This window comes from Carica papaya, chromosome 8 (assembly GCF_054855325.1).
Source record: "Carica papaya isolate Zhongbai chromosome 8, ASM5485532v1, whole genome shotgun sequence".
Taxonomy (NCBI): Eukaryota; Viridiplantae; Streptophyta; class Magnoliopsida; order Brassicales; family Caricaceae; genus Carica; species Carica papaya.
The window spans coordinates 4996228-5010820 of NC_142316.1; the positions used below are offsets into that span (position 1 = coordinate 4996228).

Sequence of the window (14593 nt, forward strand, 5' to 3'; positions counted from 1 at the left end):
AAACTTTTGTACCATCATGTTTTATACTACTTTTTAGATAAAATTTTGTGTTATTTATTTTGATTTATTCTGGCTTTAAAATTAATTTACTGTTAATAAATTAAATATTAAATTAAAAAAATACGAAATTCAAAAATGTACAAGTTGAATAAGTTGTTGATAAAATACACATTAAAGATAGATGCGAAAGATATTACTTTGAAGTTCTTAATTTTAATCAAAAAAGAAAAAAACAATTATTACGTCAGCACTATGTAGCAAGTAAATACTTTAGGGTCAAATGAGAATAGTCGTTAATAAATAATTTGAAAATATGAAGGCTAATATATAACCCAAAAAAAAAAAATAAAAAAAAATTGAAGTATTTAAACTGAAGAAACTAAATAGAATATGTATTTCGGCTACGGGCGATATTCTAGCAGAGACTTCAGCAGCTCCCCCTCGCTGCCGGCGGTCTTCATCCACCAGGCCGTCAGCCACAACGGGACGACCACCACGTCTTCCGGTATTCTTCCAACTCCAACCACGTGGCAGCGCGCAGCCACACACGAGTAGGCGCAGCCAACTCCTCCAGACCTCTCCGGCTGGGCGCCGACGAGCTTCTCTTTCCGCTCTCCCGACTCTTCCTTCACATTTAGGAAGAAACAAGCTTCTGCTTCTCTCAGAAACCTAGCTTCTGCTTTAGTGCTTCTCCATTTTGGTAATACATTTTTAAATTTTAATGTGCTTATGTTTTTCCGTTGTGTTTATTTTGTTTAATTTGTGGTTCTCCCATTCGGTTCCATTTTAATATAGTATATTTAGTGTGTAAAATGTAAATTGTGGGAAAAATTAAGGATTGTGTTTGGATTTTGCTCACCGATACAAGGAAAACTTTGTATCATCTTAAACGAACTCATTTATAGTTTTGCGAAGCGTGGCTGTCCTTGGTTGTCTGCTCAAGGATTTTCTGTGCCAACTGCTTACTAGAACGATAGAAGTAGAAGTCCTCTCCTCCGATATCTTGATTTCAACTCAAGGTACTGATCTCTCTTGCTCTGGTTTTTATTAATTTATATATGCATATCTCTAGAGAACAGAGATCGACTAATGGAGTTCGTTTGAATAAGGTTGTGAGTAGGTGTTTTTGACGGGTCAGCATTGGTAATGTTTTTTTTTTTGTTTCAATGCCGAAGCAATGCTGCGTTTCTCTTCCTGTGTTTATGTTCCATATTTTTTATAGTTATTAATATTGAATCAGGTGAAAATATATTCAGTGCGCTGATGTTTGATTTTGCATTCTGCTTTTTAGGACCTTGTTTGCAGTCTTGAAGTTGTTTCTGTATGAGGATTTGATCTGCTCTGGTTGTATTATACCAGTCTTTGGCTGGTGATTAATTCATTCATTTGTCTTTCAAAAAATAAAAGAACAGATGGCATACGGCTTGCGAGTTTGAGTGAATAAAGCTTTTGTATTTTTTATTATTAAGCTTTTATTTATTTTGATTATATTTTGTATGATTAAGATGGTGGGTTTATGTTTCTATTTTTGTCTTGATGCTGTGTAAGTGATAGAAAAGATGACAAATTTTATTATGAGGTTGGCGTTTGTTGGGTATTATAAGAAATTAAAATCTAAAGTTTAGTTGAGCTAAGGAGGGGCATTAGTTACCAGCATAATATTTTTGTCGAGGTTTGCTTATTTTGCCATACTCTCTTATTTCTTCTTGCTTGGTAAATGTACTTGTATGATGAGTTATATCAAGCTTTGGTTTTCTTGCCATGGTTTCTTGTTTGTTCTTGCTGTTTGATACAGCTGTTAGATGTTGATCTTTAAATTTGCTGTTAAAATATCACATTTACTTTAATTTCTGAAGTTTATCTTGGGAGCTCGAAGAGCTGAAATGGGAAGCAGTGTAGAGGTTAGGAAGAGGGTTGAAAGTTGAAAGAACACAGGACAAAGACTCACCAAGATTAGCATATGTTAGAAATTGTTGTGTTGATTTGGATGATGATTAGTAATTTATATTTCCAAGTTTATGTTTAGTGTTCAATTTTTAGATGTAGCCGTTCAATATGTAATTAGATTCTAAGTTTAGGTGATTCTATAAATCATTATGTATATAAGATGGATTTTTAGTTTTGTGGATGACTATGTTCTAACTATATATTTCCGATATATTTATGGTATAAAATTATAGATAAAAATTAGGTAATAAGGAATGTTTTGATCAAGCTCTTTGTTGAGCTCAATCAAGCTTGGATTTGTCATTTTTGAGCCTGTTCAATCTTGATTCTGAGCATGGGTTTGTTGGGGCTAGGTCTCTTCCGAGCTTTTTCCGAATCAATTGAGCCTAAACCTTGTATTGCTTCAAATGACCTGAGCTTGAGCCCAAAATAAAACTTGATTTGAGCTTTGATCTTAACTCGATCTTGACATTGTTCAAACAAACGGAGTTCAAATGCTCATATACTTAGCTTGGCTTTGTATGTTGCTGCCTCTGTCAGCCGCCACATGCACAAAAATATCACATAAGCAAAACATTCATGTCATCTGCCACATAACTATAAACTAATGGCCACAATGGTTTTCCTCCCCAGGGGGGTTAATTTGAATGCAACCGCAAGGTTTTAGACCTAACTGAATGCAAATTTTATGGAGGGTTGATTTAAAATTCAGTAGTAGAATGGCAGATTAGGGCTTTTGGCCAATTATAAAGAGCTCATAATTTCCTATCATTAATCGACAAAAACCTCAACTTTCTTGGCATTGATTTAAAGGAAAAGCAGAAAAGAAAATCACGGGCTACCTTTTGGGAGAGCAATGGAGATCGACAGGGAAGATGGACGTACACCGAATCAGCTGAGACCACTTGCTTGTTCTCGCAACATACTGCACCGTGCTCATGGGTCAGCTAGTTGGACACAAGGTATTTTTCAATAATTGTCTATCTGGCTTTCTCTCCTCCATGTAACTATAATTGTAATTCTTTTGTTCATATTCTCTTTCGTTTTAAATTGTGATCTTATTTTTTAATTTGTCCTCACAGTGAGTAGATTTGCATTACTTTTAGGTGGTTTTGTGTTTTAAGTTGTTTCATCCCCTCATTTATATTTGTGTTTCCAAATAGTATTGATGCTATTTTTATTTTCTGGTTTCTTGTTTCCATAAATTTTGAGTTTTTGTTTGCTTGCATAGTTAGATCCAGTGAGCGCTTGGGTATTTTTTCCATTCAATAAGAAAATCATGTTTATAGATGTATTTTAATTGGTTTTAGGAGACACAAAAGTGCTTGCTGCTGTTTATGGACCTAAAGCTGGAACAAAGAAGAATGAGAACCCTGAGAAGGCTTGCATTGAAGTCATCTGGAAGCCTAAAACCGGGCAGATTGGTGAGCCTTTTACCTTACTGCATAAACCTTTATGATGCTGGACTTAACTATTTGGATACCATTAGCCAAAAGAGAATATAATTATGTATTATTCAGCTTTCCTTTCTCTTTTCTCTGTACATTTTCGTAATGTTTGACAAATGGTCGAATTTCACTTATTTCCTGCACCAGAATGTCTGTTATCCATATATATATATAAATTTTTTTTTTTCGAGATAAAAAATGTAAATATATATAAACAAGGTACTAATGAGGTACCAATCATATACAAATTTACAAAGTTATTACGGTGACAATAACATTCCCAAAATTTTCATCTCTAATGATGTCATGACCCAACACAATGTTACCAAAATAATTAAACCATACTTCTCTTAGTTTATTAATATCCCTCTCAATACCATCAAACGCCCTCTTATTCCTTTCTTTCCAAATGGCCTCAAAAAAGGTTAAAGGGATAATTTTAACAATATTTTTTTTCAGGTCAATCCCACTCCAAGCCCAGATCTCATCAAAAACCGAAACAGAGATGACCCAATTGATACCAATCAGTCTATAAATCTGGCACCATAACTCATGGACCACCTCGCAGTGAAGGAGTAAGTTGCAGTAGGATTTCTCAGCCCTCTTACATATAAAACACTCATTAACCACAATCTGGTCTCTAATCTTCAGCTTATCAAGTGTCAATATACTTCCTTTACAAGCCTCCCACGCGAAAAAAGCAATTCTAGGCGGGCCCCTGGAATTCCATATCTGTCTTGAAGGGAAAAGGGGAATGTTTTCCTGTCCAGTCCCTACCAGCTGCCGATAAAGCGAATCAACCGTGAATTCACCTTTTTTGTATGGTTTCCAATGAATCTGGTTAGCTTCACCACTAATTTGACATTGTGAGACCAGCCTCAAGACCTCTTCATAATTAAAGACCTCTCAATCATTTAGATTTCTAGAGATGTTCACTGTCCAAGACAAACTTCCATTTTCCGTTGCATATGCCTCCTCAACTCTCATGTTTTTAGATTGTGCAATGGCATATATTCTAGGGAATCTGGTTTTCAAGCATCCCCCATCCAGCCGCTCATCATGCCAAAACCTAATACAGTTTCCCCTACCTAATTTCTAATTGATGCACTCTTTAAATCTCGGCCAGCCCTGTTTGATATTCTTCCATAAAGCCAGGCCATGGCCCCTGCAGTCACGGAAACCCTCCTCAGCAAAATCAAGCCTGCCCCATTTAGCAACTATAACATTTCTCCAAAATCTGCCCGCTTCCTTAAAGAATCTCCATAGCCACTTGCCTTGAAGAGCCCTAGTCATATGAACCAAGGATCTGATATTCAAACTGCCCATGATATGAGGTTTTTTAACTTTCGACCATCTCACCAGGTGATACTTTCTTTTCTCGATACCATCCTCCCATAAGAAGCGACATTGAATTGATTCCAATCTTTTTACAATGCTAACCGATATAGTTAGGGTGGTAAGATAGTATATTGGGAGATTAACAAGTGTACTTTTGATTAGAGTGTATCTTCCACCTTTTGATAAGAAATTCCTCTTCCAAGTCGCAAGCCAGTTCTCAAACATTTCAACCACCGGTTCCCATGTTTATTTATCTTTGTATCTCGCCCCTAGCAACATCCCTAAATATTTTATGGGAAGCTGCACAGTCCTACACCCAAGGATCTTAGCCAAACTGCTATCATCACCCGCACTTCCCATCCTTACTAATTCCGATTTAGATAAGTTAATGTTGAGTCTCGAAACTCCTTGTAAGCCAAGGAGGATGTACTTAAGATGCAGTAAGTATTGTTTTTTTGGCTGCAAAAATAATAACGTGTCATCTGCAAAGAATAAGTGAGATACCTCAACAGAATTATCACCTCTTCCCACCTGCATGCCAACCAGCTACAGTTTTTTAGCCCTTTCCAACAAGCCATTCAAAGCTTCCATCACAACAATAAACAATAACGGGGAGAGTGGATCCCCTTGTCTCAGCCCCCTAGATCCCTTGAAAAATTTAGAAGGTCCGCCATTGACTAGAACAGCGAAAGAAGTAGTAGTCAAACACGCTTTCATCCATAATCTCCATTTTATCCCAAAATCCATTCTATATAACATGTAATCCACAAAATCTCAACTAACATGGTCGTAAGTCATTTCCATGTCAAGTTTACAAATCAATCCTCCATTCCATTGTGCACCAAATCATCCACAACCTCATTGGCCACAAGTATAGCATCTTGGATTTGCCTTCCCTCCACAAAAGCATGTTGACATTCGCCCACCACCTCCCCCCAAAACTCTAGTAAATCTCGCTGCCAACACTTTTGCAATAAGTTTGTATATGCACCCAACTAAGCTAATGGGTCGGAAGTCTTGTATGTTCTTTGCACCATTCTTCTTTGCAATCAATACGAGGAAGATACAATTAAGTTCCCGCAAAAACTTACCATTATTACGCAAATAATGAAATAACATCATCACATCATCTTTGATCACATGCCAAAAGTCTTGGAGGAATCTCATATTGAAACCATTCGGTTCAGGGACTTTATCTCCATTACAAGGCATCAACACAGCATGCACTTCCTCCTCAGTAAACACCGCTTCCAAATTCTGCCTGCTTATACAGCATTCTTCTAAAGTCTAAGCCATCCCGTTTCGGTCTCAGCCTAAATTCCTCCATGTACACATCCTCAAAATAAATCTTGGCAGCTTCCCTCATCCGGTCATTGCCTCTATAAATCACTCCATTCACCCCCAACTCTTCAATGTAATTACATCTCCTCTTGTGACTTGCTAAAGCAGGAAAATACTTGGTATTTCTGTCACCCTCCAACAACCACTTCTCTCTTGACCTCTGCTTCCGATTCACTTCCTCCATCTTCGAATTTCTGGCCATCAGCAACTTGATCTCATCGCTACAAAGCTGATCAACAACCCCCAATCCCTCCCTGCCTTCCATATCATCCAACAACACCAATTCACTAAGCCAACAATCCATCTCTTCACCCTCCTTTTTGATTTCCTCCTTGGTCCAAGCTTTAATTTCATTTTTCAGCAATTTTAGTTTGCTTGCAACTCTGAAAGAAGCTGTCCCATCGAGACTGGAAGAGAATCATTTTTCCTCGACCAATTCTTTGAACTTCAGCACCTTCAACCACCTATTATCCAGTCGGAAAGGAACCGGCCCCCAATAGATTCCACCGAAAGTCAAACTGATAGGAAAATGATCAGAGATGGGGTGCTAAAATATACATTGAGTCACCCCTGCAAGCTGTAGCAAGAAATCAGGTGAGATGAGAAAACGATCAATCCTAGAACACGATGGATTAATCCTCTGGTTTGTCCATGTCTAAGAGCCCCCAATCAATGGGAGATCGGCAAGCTCTAACTCCTCCACAGCTTCTCTGAATTCCTCAGCCACCACCGCATTAAAGTTTCCTCCATTTCTTTCATCCCTCTCCATAAACATGTTAAAGTCCCCCCCACAATGCAATTCCCACTCCACTTCATTTTACAGGCTCTTAACTCATTCTATGGTAAATCCCTCTCACCACTATTTACCCTGCAGTACACCCCAGAAAAAACCCACTCTTCCCCTCCCCTGGTGCACTTGAACTTCCTCGAAATACAAGTTTTCCCATACCACACGTCCATGCACTACAATCGATTCTCATTCCATATCATCACAATTCCCCCAGCAGTACCTCTGGCAGGCAAGAAGTGGTACCCAATATTCTGCGTTTTCCACAGACTTTTCACCAATGGCATCGCATGCATCCACTTTGGATTCCTGAAGGCACACAAGATCTGCCTTCCATCTCCCCAGGCATCCCTTGATGACAGTCCTCTTATTCCTGTCATTAATCCCACTCACATTCCACAAAATAATCTTGTCTATCATTACACAGTATTCATCTCCCTATCTCCTCCTCCTTCCTTCAATTTCTTCCTTCCCTCATAGTTGATCGACGACTCCGGTCTTTTCAGTTCTCTCAACATACCCGATCCACCAGATTTCCTCCCTTTAGGGACATTCTCTTCCTTCCTTTTCTTCGTCATTCACCTTTTGTAAATTTCAGTAAAGAAAAAGAGTACCTGGCTTTCCATGCCATCTAGGGACACTCATCATCTTGTTGAATTTTTGAATATTTTGTAGAACCCACAGAGTATCCATCATCCACATCACAGTCCACTTCCTCTTTCTGGGTATGGAACAAAACTGCTCTCCCTGCTCAGTTAACATCACCGCATCTAAAGTTTGGACGTCCTCCTCAATCTGAACCAAAGCTTGGGAGCTAACAGTAAAGAAAACCTCGCCTGCCTCACTTTCCCTATACCCATTTGCTTCCACTTCCTTCTCTCCTCCGTAAAGGTCACATTTCATCTCAGTTCTGTTTTTGTCGAACATTCCAGCAGGAATCAGTTCCTCCCCATTTCTGCTATCCTCTTCTCTTCCTTCATCCTCGTCGGCCACCACCCTCACATCGATATTTCCACTCTCTTCTGGACCACACTTAGGTGGAGAGCAGCTAACCATTTTCACACTCGAAGGCTCACCATCAGTGTGTGTGTGTGTATATATATATAACTTCTTGGCTTTATGAAGGTCACTATGATGACATCTGAAGTACTTAGGATAGATTTTTTGATAGAAATGTGGCTTGTTGAAAACTTTTTTATTCTAATTTTGTAAAATATTTCTGCATTATCTAGGGAAACTTGAAAAGGAGTATGAAATGATATTGAAGAGGACTTTGCAGAGCATCTGCATTTTAACCGTTAATCCAAACACAACGACCTCAGTTATAGTACAGGTGAGTTGTTTTGTGTATGCATAATATATCTATATGTTAGAAACTTTGGCCTTTTTGGTACTTGAAGAATACTGAGGCATTATACTTTTGTTTGGCGTTCATACGTTTTGCATAATAGTTGCTAGCTTTTGGCTATTGTGTTCTGCAAATTAGATTATAGTTATACAGCTGTCCTTGTGCAGGTCTGACATTGAATTTTTTATATTTTGTGCAGGTTGTTCATGATGATGGTTCTGTATCCTTACAATGATTTATTTTGATATAATGCATTTAATCTAGCAAAGAGAGGTGAGAACATTGCAAACATCAGTTATTCAAATGTTTGCTTCCCAATTTTATGCTTCAATCTGCATGTGATATACATCTCGGGGAGCTTTGGTATATACTACCAGAATTATTAGGTATACAGAATCTGAGGTATGGCCACTAATTTTATTCTAAGTTTGTGTCAAGAATTCTCCTTTTGGTTCTTACCAGTGATATAGAACAACACTGTGTTTTCAATGCTATGCAATATGCACCCATTGCCTTGATTTATGCAATAGATGTGTCTGTTTCTCCCTTTCCTCATTCTTTATTAACCTTTTTTTTTCACTTCTAAGTACCAAGATACTAGAAATTCCTTGATTTAATCTTGTTTAGCTGCTTCCCTGTGCCATAAATGCAGCATGTGTTGCCCTTGTAGACGCCGGAATTCCTATGAAGCATATGGCCGGTACTGAATTAAGACTAAAGTTATATTTTTCTTGGCTCTATATGATAATAACTGTGTTTGCTGACTGCTTATATACTGGGTAGTACAGTGGCAACATGTTGTTGCTTGACAGAAAATGGCTTTGTCATACTGGATCCCACCAAATTGGAAGAGCAGGTTAGTTACATTTTCTTATTGTAGGTTCTTCAAACCTATCATCAAACAAATTCTTCTGGGACTAGCAGCTAAACCATGGATATGTCAAAAAATGTTAACTAGATTCATATGATTTATCCTCTAATTCATGTCCAAGAATGGGCTTATGCAGCAAATGAAGGCGTTTGCATATTTAGTGTTCCCAAACTCCATTCTCTCCATTCTTGGTAAAGGATCATTACTGGGAGAAGGTGAACCCCTGGAACATGGGCTCATCACATCTATTACCCATGGTGTTATGCCAGGTATTTTTCTGACTTGATTTTCTCATCCTTTCCTAAAATTTTCCTCTCCGTATCCCTTCATTCTTATATTTAAATACTTGTGATGGAGATTGGGATAGCCATTGAATTGGCTATATGTCATATGACATATATTGGACATGACTATATGAGAAATAACTTACTATTCTCTAATAGACTATATAAATTCTCTAACGCTTCTGCTCAAGCTGAAGCTTAGATAAGCTTTTCTTTGAGAGGAAAAAGGTAGGAGGATCAATAACAAGGCATGAATGGGGTGCTACCTAAGTACAAAAGAAACTTCACTAGTTTAGACTATAAACACAAAATATCAATGAGGTTCCCTAGTAATTCTTTATAGGTAAGAGAAACTTGTATATGGTGTAAACTTTTTACAGATAATTGAAATTGTAGCTTGACAGATTCCATGAACTGCTTTGGAACGACATTATTTTGCACTAGTCATCTCTTGAAACAAGTTGAACCTAAAACTTGCTTTCAACAAAAATATTTGAACAGCAGCTCAATTGAATAGCGATAGCTTGTCTAAGTATCAACTTGATACTTGTTACCAGCAGCTAGCGTGAACAACAATTACAAACCTTCCATGAAAAGCAACCTCAAACCTTAGCAACAACTTGTCACTAACTTCAACAACTGTCAAAAAATGATTCTTTTTAGGAAAAAAAAACTCTTCTTTAAAGTAAGACAAGACTCCTGAATACCCATTGAGCAACAAGTTCTAATTCCCAACTTTATAGGACAACAAGTCCTCACTCTCTGATTTAAAAGCTTTAAGGTTCACAAAAGTAGGGCTGTTTAATATGTTATATTTACTTTTAGCCTATAAGTAGGTAAGACTTGTGAACTCATAAAGCTTTTAACTTCTCAAAGAATAAGTTAAAATTTTATTTGATTTAGTGTTTTTCTGGTTTTATTTATAAGTCTTTGAGAAGTGTCAAGAACGCATAGGAAAGGGGTGTGCAAACGTGCATAATTTTCAGGGTTGCATCAGGTGGTATGTTGGCAATGGGATGAGAACATGCTTTTGGAAGGACTCTTGGCTTGGGGAAGGAGCACTCAGAGATAAGTTTCCTCAGAATTTTGCAATTGCATGACACAGAGATATTTTAGTCTATGGTCTTTGCATAGACAATAAGGGGGTAAGGGAATGGGATGTGGAGGTAATAAGAAATCTCAACAGCTGAGAAGTTGATGATTTATGGAACTCTCCTGAGTTTACTTGCCTCTGTTTCCTTGACTGAGAGTGATGACCAACCAATTTGGAGCCTCAATGCCGCAGGGACTTTCATGGTTATGTCGTTTTATAATTACCTAACCAAAAATGACTTCATTTAGACCAAGTTTCCTGACCGGCAAATCTTGAAGATAAATGCACCTCTTAGAATCTTCTTCTTTGCTTGGGAGTCTGGTGGAAACTACATTCTCACTATTGATAAGTTAAGGAAAAGAGGTAAGATTATGATGAATGATTTTTTTCTATGTAAGAGGGCAGAGAAGACTTGTAATCATATTTTGCTTGTATGTTCAGTAGTGTATAATCTTATGGCTTCTTAGGGATTAGTTGGGTTATGCCTGGTACGGTTAAGGATGAGATCCGGGCTTAGAAGGACATTTATTGGGTGAAAAAGCATGTGCCCCTCATTCCCTTTGCTATCTTCTTGCTGTATGGAAAGAGAGAAATATGAGAGTTTTGAAGAGGTGGAGGAGAATATAGATAGGAGTAGAAAAAGATGGTTTCAGGCCCGGGTGTTTTAGCTATGGGTCATCCTATATCTTCTTTGGAGGATTTAGGGGATCTTATTAACTTTTTAATTGACATGCAAAAATATTTGTATAACGGTTTAACACTTTATTGGTGCTTGTATCTAATGGCATATACAACATTTATATTTTAAAAAATATATATTTATAAGCTAGAGTGATGCAATTTAACAAAATAGCTATTACTTAACTCATATTGAAGCAAGATCAACCTATCCATAATTGACGCAAGATCAGCCTATCCATAAATTGAAGGAAAGAAAAAGACAGAATGTTGATGGCTACATTTTTTGCGATTGAAGAAAAGCAAGGCTGTTTTTGTTTCTTACTTCTTTTTCTTTTTCATGGTTGATGGTTAGTAATGGCTAGGAGTAGTGGGGAAAAAAATACTAGGGTTCCATTTGCTACATGAAAATATTTCTAATTTTTGTTCCTTATGTTTTCATATATTTTGTACATTAAAGACGTGTTAATAACAAGTAAAAGATGATGGTAGAAATGAAGTCTGAAAAATTTTTAAATATAATTTTTAGTATTTTATAGATTTTTTTTTTTTCATTTGACTTGATTACTTCACAAGCACATCATCCCCATACCTTCTTGAACATAAACATTTAAATTCAGAAAATAGAAACTAGAGATCTAGAGTGTAGGACTTTCTAAGTTTTGTAACCTATTTCTCTTATATAATTCTAAAACAATAGTGAAACGTTGTTCATGTTTTGTGGACATGCTTGTGAATAATAATAGAAAAATTAAGAATAGAATCCAATGAAATATGACATTGGCTATAATAAAACCTACTATACATGACTATATGGGGTTATAACTTTCCTTCTTAATGGACTATATAGGAAATGTTCTAGTTTCTGGCACAAATCATAAAGAACTGAAATTTTAGCTTTTAAATATAAAGTTGTATCCAACTTAACAAGAATGGTAGTGAAGTTAGTGAAGAATACTAGCTAGTTTTTCCATGCTTGATTTCTTCTCTCTTGACAAGATTTTGAGATGGTTAGACTTGTGTAAAACTAGGGCCAACTTGTAAATTTACTTGTGTATTCAGAATACAAACCTGTATTTTACTTCTGTGAAAATCCAGTCCCTGTATTTTAGCCATCAATTGTCTTACATAACACTTCTAGGATTAACCCCTTGTGCTTTGATCTTATTCAAATTCAAACCTTTTTGTTTTGTGAGGTTTAATATCTCTACTTTTGCTATTAGTCATTTTATGTAACACTATTAGGACATACGCGTGATTGAGTTTTTGAAAAGGTATACCAGTAATTGAGTTTTTTAAAACGTATACGTGTAAGTTTAAAGATAAATACATTTAGAAAAATCAAGAAATTGTTTATATAAAAAAACAAAGTTACAAACTCTCGGTATTAAACTCCCAAAAAAAGGGTTTGAATTCGAAGAAGTTCAAATCACAGAGGACAGGACTCTATTTTGGTCTAAAATGATTACCAATATGAAGTCTGCCAACTGGTTATTAGTGGTGCATAGCCCTTGAATCAAACAGTTTTGAGGTGACACTTCTAAACAAGAAAAAATCTTAAGATTAAAGAATATTCTCTTCTCCTGAATGCATGCTTCTCTTCGCTGAGGCTTCAATCTCCTCCTAACAAAGTTATTGATTAATTTGTGTTGTAGTGGACGACTATTTTTATTGTGTAGAGCGAGGGCAAGCTGCAAGTTCAAAGTTGTCTGCTTTTCTGAGGAGGAGCTTGCAGCAGGATCAATACCCAAGCGACTTATCGAAAACTGGTTGATCTGACCAGTCATGGTTGGAAATATCAACTTTTCGTTACTGTGGAGGTCCCCCCAGCCCGCTTTTCTTTTGGGTGTTTGTCAAAGTTGTCTCCAGATATTGCTAGACCTTGGTACTTGCCCTTGTTACTGGAGATCTGCAACCCCTGTTATAAGGTAGGTATTGCCAAAAACCTCTTAGAATATACTTTTTTTCCTTACAGAAGCAAACATGATAGTTCTGGGGTTTCTATAAACTTTGACTTTTCTTTTTCTTTCAGTCAATATTAGTTAATACAATATATTTCTAGTTTAAACACAATGACACGTTGGAATGGATTTAGTATAAGCATGTTTATAAATTTATTCTTATTTAATATAAGACAACAGAAGTTCTGTTTAAAATGATGAAAATGGAGTTTATACAGTATTTTATGTGGAATGAAATTATAGTTTGTGATATTGTTGTAATTCTACATTAAATTTCACATATATATATATATATTTTAATGTTTTCTTATCGAAAGATAAATTATAGTTTTTTAAAAAAAAAATAATTGAACCAAATATCAATTAATTGAAATTAGTTACTTATTAATATGTTACAAACATAACCTTGGTATATTTTTGTAGTCTTATGAGCTTTGTCACAACAGCTCGGCGTGGTTGGTCATGAGTGTGACCGTAAGTTTAGATTAATGAATCAGAAAGTGACTCAATTTTTCAAAGTTATGTACTTTATGTCATTTAAAGATAATTAACGTGGGTAATTGATTATTAGATATCATTATTACTATATCTTTTTGTTTTGAAAAGATAATAATTTAACCCTTTTATGAATTAAAATATTATTTTTCAATTGTTTATTTATATATTATATATAGGCTGTGAGAGTGATGTGCGCAGCAAACTTAAATTTGAATTTTGCATGATTAGGTTATGAGTGAAATGTATAGTAAAATTCAACTTAATTTAAATTTCACATAAGCTGCAAATGGGATGGACTTTAAGACTCCGAACTTAATTTCGGATTTGCATGAGTATCTTGTGAGTGAGATGCATAGTAAAATTCAACCCACTTTAGATTTTGTATGATTAGGCTATGAGTGAAGTACATAGCAAAATGCAACTCAATTTCAATTTCACATAAGTAGGTTGTGAGTAAGACTCCACTCACTTCAAATTTTGTATTATTAGGCTATGAGTGAAATGCATAGTAAAATTAAACTCAATTTCAATTTTTTATGAACAGGTGATGAGTGAGAAATGTAGTAAAATTTATATGAAATTTCATTTTATACGAGTAGACTATGAGTGAGATTGAGAACAAATCCAATTCACTTTCAATTTCACATGAGTAATGTACAACTAAATTTATATTAATTTCAATTTCTCATGAACTGACTATAAGTGAGATACATAGCAAAACTCAATTAGTTCCCATTTTATATAAATAGGTTGTGAGATATATGCACAACCGAAATCTAAATTAATTCCAATTTGGCATGAATAGGCAGTGAACTGTATATTAAAGCTATAACACCCTAAGTCCAGAATTTAACTTCGGGATCACAAAATTTATTTTCATAATAATTTTAAAATTGTTAATTTTAATTTTTTTTGAAGAAATATACATTTTGAATATATTTGAAAACAATTTTAAAATAGAGGTAAAACTGAAAATAAGGAATAACTCATTCGAAATGA

The 14593-nt window shown here is 35.8% G+C and overlaps 1 protein-coding gene across 5 annotated transcripts; it reads left to right on the forward strand.

The window, feature by feature from the left end:
* Positions 1–373: 373 nt before the first annotated feature.
* On the forward strand, positions 374–13208 carry LOC110809864 (Ribosomal protein S5 domain 2-like superfamily protein). Of its 5 annotated transcripts, none has more exons than XM_088209268.1 (10): positions 374–700; positions 869–1019; positions 2761–2909; positions 3258–3371; positions 8094–8194; positions 8409–8429; positions 8837–8909; positions 8998–9065; positions 9202–9349; positions 12791–13208. In XM_088209268.1, the coding sequence occupies exons 3-10, from the start codon at positions 2804–2806 to the stop codon at positions 12907–12909; spliced, it is 750 nt and encodes a 249-aa protein (XP_088065394.1). In that variant the 5' UTR covers positions 374–700; positions 869–1019; positions 2761–2803; the 3' UTR covers positions 12910–13208. The 5 variants fall into 5 exon arrangements, with proteins under 5 accessions (XP_088065394.1, XP_088065392.1, XP_088065393.1 ...); XM_088209266.1 differs by having other exon boundaries at positions 906–1019; XM_088209267.1 differs by having other exon boundaries at positions 916–1019.
* Positions 13209–14593: the final 1385 nt, after the last annotated feature.